The 18,127-nt window shown below is 44.6% G+C and overlaps 1 protein-coding gene across 6 annotated transcripts in view; it reads left to right on the top strand.

The window, feature by feature from the left end:
- Window positions 1-18,127, top strand: part of KCNT1 (potassium sodium-activated channel subfamily T member 1) — a 586,129-nt gene that overhangs the window by 549,228 nt on the left and 18,774 nt on the right. For 4 of the 6 annotated variants that reach the window (XM_077468093.1, XM_077468120.1, XM_077468104.1 and 1 more), the window contains 2 exons: window positions 3,592-3,892; window positions 11,152-11,214. In XM_077468093.1, the coding sequence (XP_077324219.1) occupies window positions 3,592-3,892; window positions 11,152-11,214 (364 nt within the window). The remainder of the gene's footprint in view (window positions 1-3,591; window positions 3,893-11,151; window positions 11,215-18,127) is intronic. The other 2 variants (XM_077468101.1, XM_077468129.1) reach the window with 1 other exon arrangement.

Below are 18,127 nucleotides of genomic sequence, written 5' to 3'. Positions count from 1 at the left end.
CTAAACCTGGAGAAAAGCCATCTGGAACCAGTTCAGCGCTTGATATACTTAGGGGCCCAATTCGACACGGAGGGAAAGTACCATCTCTCTCCCAGTGGAGAAGATCCCAATCATTTGAGAGAGAATATCACAGGCTTTGAACTCCTCAAGCCTGAGGGCCTCACAGTGCCTAAAAATTATCAGCACGATGGTCTCTACGACCCCCATGGTCAAATGGTCTCTATGGAGGTTACGCCATTTCCAGACAGGGTTTCTCCAGCAATGGAACAGCAATCAATACATTCATATAACATCAGTGATGAGGAACAGCCCCTTCTGGTGGCTTAAGCTCATAAATCTGCTCACGTGCCACTCTGTTGCCCCTGTCTAATGGGTCACGGCCGATGCCAGAGGTGCTGGATGGGGAGCCCTCTGCAGGTCAGAACTTGCACAAGGCAGATGGGATGCCCGTCTTCACAACTCGGGCTCAAGCGTCCTGGAACTATGAGCAGCCTGGTGTGCCCTTCAAACCTTCACTCATCTCCTGAAAGGGGAATCAGTTTTATTGAGAATGGACAACACCACAGCGGTCTCCTATGCGAAGAGGCAAAGGGGCACCTGGAGCTCCACCTTGCTCCAAGTAGACGAGCCCATCATGTCCTGGGCCCAGAAAAACTTGGCCAATATCTCAGGAGTCTTCATCCCCGGAGTCCAGAACATCCAAACGAACTTCCTGTCTCGCACACAGTTGGACAACAACCAGTGGTCCCTTCATGTGGAGACGTTCGAGTGGATTATGTCTTTGGGATTCAATCCCGAAGTAGACCCATATGCCTCCCCTTACAACTTCAAGATCAGGAAGTATTATACTCGGGGCCATTGCAGCAAGGGCTTCTGAATAGATGCCCTGACAGATCGTTGGAGTTCAGTAGGGCATATGCCTTTCCCCCCATTACCAATCATCCTCAGATTTTTGCAGAGACCCAGAGCGGAAGCAGTCAAGGTGGTGGTTATAGAGCCTTACTGGTCAAACAGGCCATGGTTTCCCCTCCTGACCCAGCTCAGCTTCCGGGACACGGTTCCTCTTCCTCTCAGAATGGACCTTCTTTCTCAGGGGGCAGTCCTGCCTGACTGAGACTGATGGTCTGGTTCTTGAGAGGGTGAGGCTACAAACTCTTGAGTGCGTGTAAGGAGTGATTTCCACCCTTATGAGCTTGAGAAAGGCAAGAACAAATACGGTCTACGGGAGAATATAGGCCAAGTTTGTTGAATCCTCATCATCTACAGGTAGATCGTTCAGAGATCTAGGAATCCAAGATATCCTCAGCTTCCTTCAATCCGGCCTAGATCTGTCTCTATCCATCAGCTCTCTCAGGGTCCAAGTCTCAGTCCTGTCAGCCTTCTCCAGTACCTCATGGGCCGTTCACCCTCTATTCCGGCAGTTCTTCCGTGGGGCGGCAAGACTCAGGCCCCAAAGAAGGCGAAGATTCCACAAATGGGATCTCCCCCTTGTTCTTGAATCACTGACTGGACTCAGTACCACAGGATCTTCTCCAATCTCTATCAAAGACCTCTGCAAAAGTCACCTTCCTAGTAGCCATCACTTCGGCCAAAAGGGTTTCTGAGATCGGGTCCTTGGGTCACATTCCTGACTTTCTTCCCGGACTGGGTGATCCTCATGCCTATGCTTGGCTCACACCCAAAAGTTACTTCAGTGTTCCATGAGAACCAAGAAATTGTCCTACCTACATTCAGGGACCCAGGGTCCACTGAAGCTCACCCTCTGGATGTAGGGGAAATACTGAAGGAATGCCTGCAAGTTTCTTCCTCTTTTAGACATTCTGACTATTTGTTTATCCTGCACTCCGGGAATAACAAAGGAAAGCGAGCTTCAACCAGAACTATCGCAGCCTCACTTGTCCAATCCATCCAGCAGGCTTATAGGGCTAAGGGCTTGGCTCCTCAAGAGGTGGTGACGGCACATTCCACCAGGGGTATGGCGGCTTCATGAGCAGCAGCCTGGCATGTGGCTCCAGATGTCTTCTGCAAAGCGGCCTTGTGGGTCTCCATTAATACCTTTATGTCACATTATTGCATAGAACCTGCTTCTCTATCTTCTGTGAAATTTGGTTTAAGAATCCTGTTGGTTGACAGGGCAAATTAAATTTCTTTTTGATCAGCATAACGACTCATTTAGTTTGGCTAGTTATTTCCCACGTGTAGACTGCCATGTCTGTCAGGAAAACTGGGCAGCACAGTGGTGTAGTGGTTAGCACTTTCACCTAGCAGCAATAAGGTTGCTGGTTCAAATCCCGACCACGATACTATCTGCCTGGAGTTTGCATGTTCTCCCTGTGCCTGCGTGGGTTTCCACCGGGTACTCCGGTTTCCTCCCACACTCCAAAGACATGCTGGTAGGTTAATTGGACCCTGTCCAAAAAAATTTGGCCATAATATGTGTATGTGTATGTCAATGTTGTAAGTGTGTCAGGACTCTACAGGTTAAGGACCGCATAAATAGCTGCAGATGGACACCGGTGGCAACAAAAGCGCCCTGAGGCGATTCAGTTTGTATAGGTAGCGCTATACAAGTCATTCATTCATTCATTCATTCAAAACTGAAAATGTATTATCAAATACTTACTGTAATTTTCCTTTCCTGATGGACTCCATGGCAGACGAAGTTCCCACCCATTGGTCAAGAGTTGGCTAGAACGCAGTCTCTGGCTGTGAGCTTGAATTTATTTATAGCATTGGAGAGGAGGCAGGGTTAACCCACACATAGACTTCCATGGAGTCCACCGGGAAAGGAAAATTATGGTAAGTATTTGATAATAAATTTTCTGTTTTCATGGCTAAATAAAAAAGTTTATAGTAGCAAATCATCTAATGCCGCGTACACACGACCAAACTTTTCGAGGGATTAAGTCCGACAGACTTTCGAAGGAGTTCTGACGGAGTTCTGGTAGAATTCTGACGGACTTTCCGAATGAGCGGACTTGGCCACACACAATCACACCAAACTCCGACGGATTCGAACGTGATGACGTACGACCCGACTCGAATAAGGAAGTTCATAGCCAGTAGCCAATAGCTGCACTAGCGTCGGTTTTTGTCCGTCGGACTAGCATACACACAAGCGGATTTCTCGGTAGGAACTGGGTCCGGCAGAGTTCTGGGCGAAAAATTTGAAGCATGTTTCATTTCTAAAGTCTGTCAGACTTTTGCGAATCAAAAGTCCGTTGCAGCCCACACACGATCGAATGGTCCGCCGGAATCATTCCGTCAGACTTTGGATGTTGAAAAGTCCGGTCATGTGTACGGGGCTTTAGTTTTCTGACTGGTAGGACAAAGGAGGATGAGACTGATTGTTATTGCAGACATTATCAGATGAACATTGATGTGTTTCCTTTATTCAGAAGGACCTTACGAATAGGCATTTTGTGCCAAATGCATCAAGGTTCCTCTGTTAACGTCTGTTTACCTGTGCGTAGGTATAACACAATAAACCTATGGTTGAGCAAGAGAACTATGGGGAATTTATGTATTGGATTTTCATTGTCTATAGCATCCAGTACAGCATCACGCTCTAACTTCTGTTTAAATTTTTAGTCTCAAATCTCAATCAATGTGGAAGAATGTGAAGACACGAAAGACACAAAGGAGCACTGGACGGGTAAGCCCAGCCACAGGAACTCCACGTCCAGCGACCAATCCGAGCACCCGCTGCTACGCAGGAAGAGCATGCAGTGGGCACGGAGGCTAAGCAGGAAAGGGAACAAGCAGACAACTAAGACAGCGGAGTGGATAAGCCAACAGCGACTAAACTTGTACCGGAGATCGGAGCGTCAGGAACTCTCTGAGTTGGTGAAAAACCGTATGAAGCACCTGGGCCTCCCAACGACGGGGTATGGTAAGTCCTTGCTGTGCTCTTGTTGGGTTTTTTGTTGCCATTGTGGGCCTCAGTTCTGAGTATATCATTCATGTGTTAGAAAACCTGTTCAGCCATTTGTCATATGTTATATGTTATGTTTCTGTGACAGTGTGAGGGACCATTCATCACAACTAATGCCATCTAGCTGAGTGAAAATCAGTCCACTCAATACACCATTAATTTGATTTGCACTTAATCCATTTCAATCAGATTCAGCAGACTTTTTTCAGAGATTCTAGGCAGGACTGCTGCCTTTGTCACACATGCTGTGCAACGTCTCAGAATAAAGGTTTAAGAAATGTGAAGGATACCAGCAAGTAAAGGAATTTAGCAAGCTGGATAGCTAGGCTGACATAATGAATGCTGGGATTTGTCAGATAAACTCTGTAATTTTTATATTTGGCTGGAGTGTGCCTTTAGAATTTATGCAAGGAATTGTCTCTGACAAAATGGCTGCCCTTATGCTTCTTACACAGTAGTTGCCACCACTGGCGAAGGATATTGAGGTCTGCTCATTAACAAAACATTCTCAACTTCTCCACTCAAAATGTTTCTACTGCCATTGGTTGCTGCCGTATTTTATTTGCCCTTTGGTGTTTGGGTAAGAAATAGTTCGCTATTGGGCAATGTGATCAATTGCACCCTCTGTCACTCCCAACATGGCAACATGAAATTGGATGTAGCAGAGATTTCATTGTTTGCATTTGTCTATGTTGGTGTGTTCTGGTGTGTCATATGTACACTTTATAAAGAGATGGATTTGACCTACTAAATATTCCCTGCATACAAAAAAAATCATCTTTAAGGCTCCATTCACACATGCTGCACCCGTGGTTCACAGCAGGAGGTCCAGGGTGTCCCTGTTCACCGATTCAGGTGTGAATCAGGTCAAAATGTTTGCCTGAATTCACACCTTAATCAGACCAGAAAACACACAGGACCCTTTTTCAATGTGAACCACGGCCACCCCGGAGCTGTGTGAACCAGATCCATTGTGAGACGGTCACACTGCCTGCGGAGGAAACCCGCATACAATTCACATATGTGTGAATGGAGGCTTGATGTAAGGGGGGGGTGACTGTGGGGACACCAATGAAGGGGGGGCACTCTGGGGACCCTGATGTAATGTGTGGAACCTTGGGGACCCTAATAAGAGGTAAACTCAGATGTAAGGGGGTCAGGCCCGAGGGGCTCAACTCTAAAGCTGTGTAAAGAAGCCCCAAAATTTTTGATAGCTGCCCTGTTTCCCACACACTGCACCAATGTTCCGCATACCGTTGCAAGATTGGATGATATTAGCTGGAGACGAAGTTGCCTCCTGCAAACTTCAGCCAATCCGTGAAGAAGAGGTATCCAGCCAATAAGGTGTTGCGCAACATCACTTCCTCCCAGCTCCCCAGTCAGTCTCCACACGGAGCTAACATTGGCAAGGAGTTGAGAAAGTATCCCTGTACAGGCTGCATTTGCAGCCTTTATTTTCTTTGGGAGGGGGGGGGGGTGCAAGTAGTTGGTCTTGCCTAGGGCACAAGATAGTCTAGCACTGGCCCTGGTCACATTCCACCAGATTAAGCCATAGTTTGATTTAGGTGCTGCATTGTTGAGCCTGGTGCAGTGCTCTCCATGGGCTTGTGCACGTTTTTGTACATTTCTAGGCATTGAACAGATTGTTCCACCTTTTAAAGGGGAAAAAATAAAATTTTCCTTAAATTTTCAGACTAAGCTAGACAGATTATTCCGGGGTCCAAGTGCTTTCCATCACCTTTCTTGGCCTCTGCACCTCCCGGTGCAGTAGGTGCCAGGGCTGGATATATGAATAGCGAGGCAGACTGTAACTTCCAGAAATATTATATCGTGGCTTGTGTTACTTTGTGTGTTGACCGTGAATTTGTTACAGTTTGTTATCATACATTTATCCTTTGCCTATAATATCTATGCTTTCAAAAAAATTTGAATTGCTTAGCTGTTGGCTGACCCCCTCTGGCTTCATAACTTTCGGAGGCGTTGACCCGGAGCAAGTTGTGATATGCATCCTTGTTCCCAGTCTGAGGCTCCAAGTATTGCAGCGAGTGGATGAGCATAATGACCAAGCAACCAGCAATTCCAGGAGGAATGGTCAGCAGTGGTGGCTTCTGTGTTCCCGTAAGGAAAAGTTTCCTTTACCCGCGTCTGCACATGTACATAGATTTGCCCATGAAATGCTTAAACTGGCCCTATGGCTATTGCAAAATGGATGACATGGATGGAAAACTGAAGCTAGATTTGCTTCATATGTGCAATTATATATGTTACTGCATTCTGGAAGCCTGGAAATCACGACCACCTTTGTTATCAAATGTCAGCTACTTACTTTGGCCGAGAGCTTAGGCCCATGCTCTCTGACACTCCTAGCTGGCCCATGAGGCTGTACATCAACACTGCAGGCCAGCGGGAGCGTGCCTGGAGAGGGTAGCTGAGGTTTGCATATCTTTAGAAAGCAGGAAATAGGTAAGATAGATGCTGTTCATGTTTCTTACAAAGTTTTAGTGAGTTTTGCCAGCATCATATGCCAAGCTTTGATCCCCTGTCTCCATATGCTTGTTAACATGGCATCACTCGAAAATGAGTCCATGTTGGACTAACCTTAAGTGTTTGTTCAGCATCTCCTTTAATTTCCTGACCCTCTAAATGTACACAATGTGCTTTATTTGTAGTGTGATGTACTCTAGAGTTTGCGCTCATATACTCTTTTTAGGAAAAACAGCCCATTGCAACGTACTTAAGAACAACAGATGTGAAAGCCCGTAACTGTAAAACGTTTTACCTATGGAAAATAACGAACTCCAAAGGCAGTTGTGTGACGTGACCTTAGCAACACTGTTAGCCCTTGTACACACGGTCGGGCATTCCGATGGAAAATGTCCAATCGGACCGTGTTGTCGGATAATCCAACTGTGTATGGGCTCCATCGGGCTGTTTCCGTCGGAATATCCGACCGACAAAGTTTAAGAGCTGGGCTATAAAAATTTTCCGGCAACATGATCCGATCAGACTTTGTCCGATCGTTTGTAGAGAATTCCGATCGGACAAAGTGCCACGCATGCTCAGATCAAATTCCTAGACCAAAGCTATTGGCCTGAACGTAGTCCCGTCGTAACGAACAAATGTCATCACGTTACCAACGATCGGATTTTCCGACAACTTTGTCCGACCGTGTGTATGCAACACCAGTTTCGGACAAAATCCTATGGATTTTGTTGTCGCAATGTCCGACGGTGTGTACAAGGGCTTACACAAATAAGTGTGGGCAGGGCTGGTAGCAGCAATGTGAAGACTAAATGTCAGTGGTTAAGCGTAAATTATTACCCGCAAACTGAAATGCATTCTGGGTAATAAACACCCTACCTCTGCAAGTGTTAAAATAACTGAATGAATTCTTAGTGTTTACCTTATTGGGAATTCAATTTGTGATTTGCTCCCAGGATGTTGGGTGTAAAACCACTTTTAAAGCCTTTCATTGAACGTTCAGTAATCCACTAAATACAGTCCAAGTATGTCAAAACGAAAAGCGGAAAAAGTCTAACAATTTGTTTTGTTTAAAAAGCAACCACAACATGAGTAGAAAAGCCTGTCCTCAGCCAGCATGCTGCAGAGCAGGACACTTGTCCCAGAGCTTTGCAATTAGCGGGGAGCATATGCTTTGCTGATTGCGCAGCTACAGGTCTGACTAAGAACCCTTTCACACTGGGGCCGCCCGTGCGTCAGCGGTAAAGCGCCACTCGTTTTAGTGGCGCTTTAACGCTGTTTAAGCTTGGGCGCTTTTAACCCCCCACTGGTGGCCGAAGAAGGGGTTAAAAAATGCCTGTTTTGGGGGCACTTCCAAAGCACTTTTCAAGCGCTTCGGAAGAGCTGCCCATTCATTGCAATGGGCAGGGGCATTTTTGGAACGCTCCCAAACTACCCCAAAGATGCTGCTTGCAAGACTTTTTTTAACGCCCAGCAAGCGCACAACTCCAGTGTGAAAGCACTTGGGCTTTCAAATGCAGGCGGCGTGGGATGCAGTTGTCAGGGGCTATTTCTAGCGCTAAAATGCCTGAAAACTGCCCCAGTGTGAAAGGGGTCTTAGTGGAGAGACCACTGTTTCCACGCAAGAAAGGATCCCACTGTGCGGGTGCTGGCAGGGAACAGACTTATATACTTGGGATGCAACTGCTTTAGAAATACAAATATCTGTAAGACATTGAGCACCTTTTGTTTTGATGCACTTGGATTTACATATAGCTGATATACAGTGCATCCGGAAAGTATTCAACGCGCTTCACTTTTTTCCAATTTTTTTTATGTTATCGCCTTAGTCAAAAATTGAATATAGTCATTATTTTCCTCAAAATTCTACAAACAAAACCCCATAATGACAACTGAAAGACGTTTGTTTAAAATCTTTGCAAATTTATTAAAAATAAAAAACCAAATAAAATTCCATGTACATAAGTATTCACAGCCTTTGTCATGACACTCAAAATTGAGCTCAGGTGCGTCCTGTTTCCACTGATCATCTGTGAGATTTTTCTACAACTTGATTGGAGTCCATCTGGGGAAAAATCAGTTGATTGAACATTATTTGGAAAGGCACACACCTGTCTATATAAGGTCCCACAGTTAAAGCGGGAGTCCGCCGTTTTTTTTTTTTTTAAAAGCCAGCAGCTACAAATACTGCAGCTGCTGACTTTTAAAATAATGACACTTACCCGCCCAGCGCGCCCGCGATGTCGGCACCCGAAGCCGATCTCTCGAACGTCTCTCGGGTGCTGCCGCCGCCATCTTGGGTATGGGAATCAGGAAGTGGAGCCTTGCGGCTTCATTTCCCGGTTCCCTACTGCGCATGCGCGAGTCGCGCTGCACAATAAGGATGGTCCCCGCTGTCTCTGGGATCCGTGTGTTTCCCAGCAGACAGCGGGGGACCTTCGGAAAGGGGCGTAGATTCTGCGGAAAGGGGCGTACCTTCTGCAGATATCTATGCCGGAAGTGGGTGCAGATACCTGTACTGTACAGGTACCTGCACCCCGCTCCCCCCTGAAAGGTGCCAATTGTGGCGCCGGAGGGGGGGAGGATTCCAATGAGCGGAAGCTCCACTTTAGGGTGGACCTCCGCTTTAACAGTGCATGTCAGAACAGATCTGGGGGAGGCTACAGAAAAAATTCTGCAGCATTGAAGGTCCCAATGACAACCGTGGCCTCCATCATCCGTAAATAGAAGACGTTTGGAACTACCAGGACTCTTCCTAGAGCAACCGCCTGGCCAAAACTGAGTGATCGGGGGAGATGGGCCTTAGTCAGGGAGGTGACAAACAACCCGATGGTCACTCTGACAGAGCTCCAGCATTTCTCTGTGGAGAGAGTAGAACCTTCCAGAAGAATAACCATCTCTGCAGCACTCCATCAATCAGGCCTGTATGGTAGTGTGGACAGGTGGAAGCCACTCCTCAGTAAAAGGCACATGACAAAAGGCACATGACAGCCCATCTGGAGTTTGCCAAAAGGCACCACAAGGACTCTCAGACCATGAAAAACAAAATTCTGTGGTCTGATGAAACAAAGATTGAACTTTTTGAGACTAGTCAGGATCGAGGTAAAGATGAGTGCAGCAATGTACAGAGACATCCTTGATGAAGACCTTCTCCAGAGCGCTCTGGACCTCTAGACTGAGGAGAAGGTTCATCTTCCAACAGGACCACGACCCCTAAGCACACAGCCAAGATCACAAAGGAGTGGCTACAGGACAACTCTGTAAATGTCCTTGAGTGGCTCAGCCAGAGCCCAGACTTGAACCCAATTGAACATCTCTGGAGAGATCTGAAAATGGCTGTGCACAGACGCGTCCCCATCCAACCTGGTGGAGCTTGAGAGGCCCTGCAAAAAAAAAAACGGGAGAAACTGCCTAAAAATACGTGTGCCAATCGTACTTAAAGCGGAGGTCCACCCTAAAGTGGATCTGCCGCTCATCGGAACCCTCCCCCCCTCCGGCGCCACAATTGGCACCTTTCAGGGGGGGAGGGGGGTGCAGATACCTGTACAGTACAGGTATCTGCACCCACTTCCGGGATAGCTCTCTGCGGAAAGGGGCGTAGATTACGCCCCTTTCCGCAAGTGCCCCGCTGCCTGCTGGGAAACACACAGATCCCAGAGGCAGCGGGGACCGTCCTTATTGCGCAGCGCAACTCGCGCATGCGCAGTAGGGAACCGGGAAATGAAGCCGAAAGGCTCCATTTCCTGATTCCCATACCCAAGATGGCGGCGGCAGGACCCGAGAGACGATCGAGAGATCGGCTTCGGGTGCCGACATCGCGGGCGCGCTGGGCGGGTAAGTGTCATTATTTTAAAAGTCAGCAGCTGCTGTATTTGTAGCTGCTGGCTTTAAAAAAAAAAAAAAAACGCGGATTCCCGGCGGACTCCCGCTTTAAAACTACTTGAGGATGTAATTGGTGCCAAAGGTGCTTCAACAAAGTATTGCGTAAGGTACATGGTATCATCTTTTGTTTTTTTAATACATTTGCAAAAGATTTTAAACAAAAGTATTTCATGTTGTCATTATGAGGTATTGTTTGTAGAATTGTGAGGAAAATAATGAATTTGAATTTAATGAATGGATTTAATTATTTTAGAATAAAGCTGTAACATACCAAAATGTGGAAAAAGTGAAGCTCTGTGAATACTTTCCGGATGCAATGTAAACTAAAACTTTTTTACAACATTTATATTTTTTTCTGTTCAAAGAAATATGATTGTTTTTTTGTTTTTTTACAACCTTTATATTTTGTGGTGGTGTTTTTTTTTTTTTTTTTTTTGAGATGCTGAGTCTATTTTTATATTTTTAGCTTTCAGTCATGCAATGTTACTGTATTATAAATTTGGCTCCCTCCATAATCAGCTATTACTTTCTTCGTGGTAGGTGACGTGACCTCATATGTCAGCTTAAATCCCATTTATGCAGACTGGAGAAAGTGTTTTAAAAATCTTGCTCCAGTATGCATAACAACACACCCCGTGATTACATTACAAAGGAAAATTCCCAGAGAAGGGGTCCTCTGACTAGTAACAGAACGGCAGGCCACGCTAGACAGGCCCACACGTGGCGACAGGAACATTTTAAAGCCAAACCTGATGTGTTCTACTCGATTTAGTCTCTTGCTGATTTCTCTTTCTTTCTCTTTCTCTCTTTTGTTCATGTCTGTGCCTTTTTTTTCTTCTGTATGTTCTCTGTAGAGGATGTAGCAAATTTAACTGCCAGTGATGTGATGAATCGGGTAAACCTTGGATATTTGCAAGGTAATTCTCCTCCTTGGGAGTCAAGCTTTGACTCAGCGCTCAATGTGATCGCGAATATGCCAACAGGCCCCTCCCATCTGACACGTTCTCAACCGCAGACTAACGCATGTATGGTTTCTGCATGTGCATAAAGACTAATGCCCCGTTTTATGCCGCAGATAATGCTTGTTTTTTTAGTTAACAAGATGCCGTTTTTTTTTTTTTTTGTCAAGTCCATCAGACACCATATATTTCACAATATAGTACAAACTGCAGATGTGATAGGAGAGGTACTATTTAACATAGGAGCAAACTACATTTTATTGATGAAATTTTAGCAAGTTAGAATCAAATATTACTTAAGCAAATGACACCTTGTACATTGATTTGCCTAAAATATTATTTTTTTCTGAAATTCTGCTTTTCTGCAGACACAAGGTGTCAGTTGTTAAATATTCGCCTACCTTTCTATATTCACTATCCCTAACTTCCTTTATCCCTCCTAGCAAAGATTTCTCCTACCTGCTAGAAACCTATTGATAATTCTCCACTCCACATATCCTAAAATTAAACCAGACCCTTTACCCAAAGCTATGTCTTGTTTGGATGGGTAAAAAAAAAAAAAAAAACTCCAATGCTACTCACATGAGCCTAAGCATGTGACCGCTGCTTAAAGCTGAACTTTACCCATAACAACTTGAAAAAAAAAAATGTTTTTTTTTTTTTACATACATTCCACATTAATAGTTATACCTCCAAAATGAGTTTGTGCTGTAAATTTCCTCCAGCATTGCTCCTGTTTCTTCTTGCTGGAAGCTGCCATTTTGCTTACGCCCAGAAAACCTGAACAGCAGTAAATCTTTAGACCAGGGATAAGCAATTAGCGGACCTCCCAGCTGTTTCAAAACTACAAGTCCCATCATGCCTCTGCCTCTGGGTGTCATTGTTTGTGGCTGTCAGAGTCTTGCAGTGCCTCATGGGACTTGTAGTTCTGCAACAGCTGGAGGTCCGCTAATTGCATATCCCTGCTTTAGACTGTCAGCAGATTGCCCCCTCTACATTTTCAACACAGCGACAAAAAATAGAAAGCAGCTGAGCATGTGCAGAAGCAGGGTGAGACAGTGTTTTACTAGATTTTAAACAGTATAGGCACTTATTTTTATTGTTTTACATAATTATACTTGCAAAATTGGCCAGCTTGAAGTGATGTAGCAGGACTCTGCCCGCTTCCGGTTCTAGGAGGACAACCAAAATGCAGGGGAGCATATTCCAGACCCCTTATTACTTATTTGTCCACCTCAGTAAGACCGTTATAGGATAAGTTAATTGTTTTTTGAGCATGTAAAAAAAAAATTACATAATAATACATAATCAAAAACCGGTGCAACAGGCACCAAACATCATGAAGGAGGTCACATTCCATGTCTGACATAGCATGCTGAAACTTGCAGTGCACGCAATACAATGTCTTTATATAGTATAGATATAAATGGTATAGATCGCCCAGATGGGCATATCAAAGAGGCATCGACCCACACTCTGCGCATAATCCCAGAACCCCAACTCACACAGCTGTGGGGATTTTCCAACCACCTATCTCATATTTTGTGGAATTTCCACGGGCATCCTTGATTAGAATAAATCATTTTTTTGTAAGGTAAAGTTTGGTTGACAGCTCTCTTCCACTGCTGGATCGTTGGGGGGGGGGGGGGGCAGGCCGAAGCCATAATTGAGCTATCTGCATCCTAGCAGCGAAGAGAGTCTCCTGTAAAAAGATCCTAAGATATTTGTTTTCCTCCCGGAAGGGGGAGGAGACCAAGAATACACTGGCGTGGGCAGAGCGTAAGGGGAGATCCCATATGGTCTGGATAAGTTAATTGTTAATATAAATGTCCCATTGGTAGTTCAGAACTCCGATGCAGGAGGACCAAGCTTCTGTGGCTGAACAGGGTTTATGTTCTCTTTGGCACTTGTCTCCATTTAAACATGTTGTATGTTCATGTGCCAGACACAGCCATAGAAAACATTAGTAATCCTGGGCCCATGTACCAAGCTGGAGAGACAGAGATGACCGGTATTCTAGGCTAGATTTGGCCCAAGCTTGGTTATGTCACATGTTCCTAGGTACTCGAGGAACATAAACACAGAGCTTCGTTAAATATATTATGCCGTGTATGGAAAGGCGTGAATGCCCAAAAAATATTTATGGAGGAATAATAGAAACACGCCTACCAATTAGGCTTGTGCAATTCGTTTCGTAACAAATCGAAATTCGGACGAATTTTGCATCTTTCGGACATTCAGATGCATCCGAATGTCCGAATAAAAAAAATAACAAATTACAACGAATACAAAAGAAATATAACGAATTAATTCGAATGAATTCGACATGATTCGAAATTATTTCAACCGCATTCGAAATTATTTCAACATGATTCGACATTATTTCAACCGCATTCGAAAATATTTTCTGACCCGACTTTAGGGCCATGTATCTCGGGGTCACTTGGAGCTAGACACTTCAAATTTGGATATGTTGTAGTGCTAGTATTATTGTGTTTGCATACCAAATTTGGGGTTTCTAGCTATAAGTGACCCCGAGATATGTGGCCCCAAAATCGGGTCGCAAAATGTTATTAGTTATTAGCGCAGAGAATGACATTTTGCGACCCGATTTTGGGGCCACATATCTCGGGGTCACTTATAGCTAGAAACCCCAAATTTGGTATGTAACCACAATAATACTAGCACTACAACATATCCAAATTTGAAGTGTCTAGCTCCAAGTGACCCCGAGATACATGGCCCTAAAGTCGGGTCACAAAATATTTTCGAATGTGGTTGAAATAATGTCGAATCATGTTGAAATAATTTCGAATCCGGTAGAAATATTTTCGAATTTGGATGAAATATTTTCGAATGTGGCCGATTTTTCGAATTCGGTAGAAAACTAAACGAAATCCGAAAATGAATTTAAGGAAGTTAACGAATATAACTAAACGAAATTAATGAATTAACGAATTAAAATGAAACGAAACTAAACAAATTTTTAACTTTTGCACATGTCTACTACCAATGTTTTAGTGAAAGCTCTAAATACACTTTGGCAAATCGTATTAGAATATTTTATGGCATGAATTTGGCAATCAATAAGGTACCTTTAAAACTAAGCGCTCTTCTTCAAAAGCGGTTTGCCTTGGCTGCTTCAACTGCCAGGGTAGATGAAAGTGGTGCACCTGTAAAAATGCTGACGTTTCAGCATAAACCTATATTCAGAGATATAAGTAGACTGCCATTTTGGATAAAACATCGAAGAATTTAACATTTCTGTAAGGTTTTTTTTATCTCTGTCTCCCACGGATGAGATTCGCCCTTTCTTCCTGTTGCTTTGACACTCATAGAAGAAAGGGGGGGACAGTTGACCACCAGAAAACATTCTCAGAGGTTCTAACCCTTCTCTCTGCTAAAAAAAATGTTTTTTCTTTTTATCCATCGGAGCTTAAACCAAAAAGGGGAAGTTACAGCCCAAACTCATAAAGGTGTCCAAACCCAAACCTGCTTTTTTTTTTTTTTGCAAAATCATTTTTATTGAGTTTTTTAATAGCACAGAAAATTTGCCACACATGGGCCAACAGTACCCACACAGGGGGCAAACACTCCGATCCAAACCTGCTTTAATGACGCACAAGACAGCCAACATGTTCTGGAGGGCAAAACATGCTGCCCTTTCATCAAAGCTCAGTAATGTTTGCAAGTGTTTAAATGTACTCAAGGAACTGAATGCCTAAGAAATCTTTAATTTACTGCTTGCAAAGGAATCGGATGGGGCAAAATTATGCCAGTAAAACAGCTACAACATACCAAATCCTAAGGAACCTTTCACACAGGCATTCTGATCAGGTCTATGGTCACCTGATAGTTTTATCTTGACTTGATCAGAAGCTTAAAGAGGAAGTAAAGGCAAAAAAAAAAAAAACACACCCTGTAAGGCAAAGGCATAATGAGCTAGTATGCATAGCATACTAGCTCATTATGAATGACTTACCTGAGAACGAAGCCCCCGAAGCGGTCCTCCTCCGTCTTCCTCTTCGCCGCTGCCATGTATCCCGGAGCGACTTCCGGGTCTCGCTGATCCGGTGCTGTGATTCGCCGGAGCCGCGATGACGTCACGCCCGCGCATGCGCACAGGAGCCGACACAAGCGGCATATCGCCGCGATCTGCGGCCTGCCCAGTGCGCCTGCACATGCGCTGTAGACAGCGGTGCCTGTCTTTTTGTAAATATCTCCTAAACCGTATAGGTTTAGGAGAAATATCTTAGACCTACAGGTAAGCTTTAATCTAGGCTTACCTGTAGATCAAAGTGGTTTGTAAGGGTTTACAACCACTTTAATGCAGGCCTATCAGGGGCGTAACTATAGGGGGTGCAGCAGTCGCGACCGCAACTGGGCCCTGTGATGCAGGGGGCCCATGCAGCCCCCTCTACATATGGCCGGCAGCAGCATAGGCAGCTAGCACACACTATTACATACCCCCTCCATATCCCCCTGGGGACAGAGACCCCTTTTCACGTGAGGACAGGGACCTCCCCTGGGGACAGGGACCCCTTCTCACCTGGGGGCAGTAACTTCATCTGCCCTGGAGAAAAGGACCTCATCTCTTCTGGGGACGGGGACCCAATTCTGCCTAGGGACAATCCCCCAATGGGGCACCTAAAAATGTAAAAATAAAAAAAATAAAAACTACTGATACCAGTGGTGGAACTACAGGGCTCACAAAGGTCATACCTGTGACCACGCCCTGGAGTTCCACCACCGGACTCGGAGGGAAGGGCCCTGGCTGGGGTTCAGGGGGGCCCTTCATGGTTTCTTGCATCGGGGCCCTGAAGGTTCTAGTTACGCCACTGGACAGTCAGATGTAAATGGACTTGTCCATTTACATCCAATTAACTCCAAGTCCATCTATGTTTTAAAAAAAAAATGTTTTTGTGGACCTAAAGATGACAAATCAAAGGTAACCTCATGTAAATGGACAACACTGACTGTTTATACCCGGCCACCCATAGAGTTGTCAAGGGTCCACCGGGCGAAAAACTAAATGGGCTCTGATGTCCTAATATCTGTCCCGTTAAGCTCCGATTCAGCATAAAATATGCTCACGGATCCCCTGCTGATCGAAGCAGACTGTTCAATGTGAATTGAGCCTAACCCTTGTTGTAACTGTTTCACTGACATAATTGTGCCCCATCTGATTCCTTTGCAAGCACTAAGTTTAAGATTTCTTTCATCTGCTTCCCTTTATTAATTTAAATGCTAGCAAACATTACTGAGCCCTGTTGAAGGGTGGTGTACAGTGCCTTGAAAAAGTATTCACCCCCTTGGCTTTTCACCTATTTTCTTACATTACAGCCTTTAATTCAATGTTTTTTTTAATCTGAATTATATGTTATGGGTCAGAACACACTAGTCTAAAGGCCTGTACACACGATCGGACTTTTTGACAACCAACATGCAAATTAGCTGTTTTGAAGCAACATCCGACCGTGTGCACGCTCCATCGGACAAACTTTTTCGGTTTTCATCTGACTTTTGTTGGCTGTGCAAACGGACAAACTTTCTGGCAACAAAAGCCCGATGGAGCAAAGTCTGATCGTGTGTACAGAAAGCCATAGGACTTTTGTACAAAGTACAAACACGCATGCTCAGAACCAATGCAAAAGATCAGACAACAATACAGAAGTTGACCAAAGGTGTCGGTAAAGAGCAAAAAAAGCATGTTATTTGGTGAAAGTTGGCTGAAAAAGTCCTGCCGTGTGTATGCAATACAAGTTCTCGGCCGACGCCCTTTGTACAAAAATCCGCAGGAAAGTTTGTACAAGGTCCGATCGTGTGTATGAGGCTTAAGTTGGTGAAGTAAAATTAGAAAAATATATACATAAAACTATTTTTCAGAAATAAAAAAATTATAATTGCAATGTGCGTATGTATTCACCCCCTTTGTTATGAAGCCCATAAAAAGCTCTGGTGCAACCAATTACCTTCAGACGTCACATAATTAATGAAATGATGTCCACCTGTGTGCAATCTAAGTGTCACATGATCTGTCATTACATAGACACACCTTTTTGAAAGGCCCCAGAGGCTGCAACACTTAAGCAAGAGACACCACTAACCAAACACAGCCATGAAGACCAAGGAACGCTCCAAACAAGTAAGGGACAATGTTGTTGAGAAGTACAAGTCAGGGTTAGGTTATAAAAAAATATTCAAATCTTTGATGATCCCTAGGAGCTCCATCAAATCTATCATAACCAAATGGAAAGAACATGGCACAACAGCAAACCTGCCAAGAGACAGCTGCACACCAAAAATCACGGACCAGGCAAGGAGGGCATTAAACAGAGAGGCAGCACAGAGACCTAAGGTAACCCTGGAGAAGCTGCAGAGTTCCACAGCAGAGACTGGAGTATCTGTACATACTGTAGGACAACAATAAGCCATATGTTCCATATAGTTGGGCTTTATGGTAGAGTGGCCAGAAGAAAGCCATTACTTTCAGCAAAAACAAAATGGCACATTTTGAGTTTGCGAAAAGGCATGTGGGAGACTCCCAAAAGGTATGGAGAAAGGTGCTCTGGTCTGATGAGACTAAAATTGAACTTTTTGGCCATCAAAGAAAACGCTATATCTGGCACAAACCCAACACATCACATCACCCGAAGAACACCATCCCCACTGTGAAAAATGGTGGTGGCAGCATCATGCTGTGGGGATGTTTTGTTTTTCGGCAGTCGGGACTGGGAAACTGGTCAGAGTTGAGGGAAAGATGGATGGTGCTAAATACAGGGAAATTCTTGAGCAAAACCTGTAGCACTCTGTGTGTGATTTGAGGCTAGGACGGAGGTTCAACTTCCAGCAGGAAAATGACTCCAAACAC

This window comes from Lithobates pipiens, unplaced genomic scaffold (genome assembly GCF_037356315.1).
Source record: "Lithobates pipiens isolate NorthernLeopardFrog02 unplaced genomic scaffold, aLitPip1_a1.2 Scaffold_11, whole genome shotgun sequence".
In the NCBI taxonomy this organism is placed as follows: Eukaryota; Metazoa; Chordata; class Amphibia; order Anura; family Ranidae; genus Lithobates; species Lithobates pipiens.
This window is presented reverse-complemented; position numbering and strand designations above follow the sequence as displayed.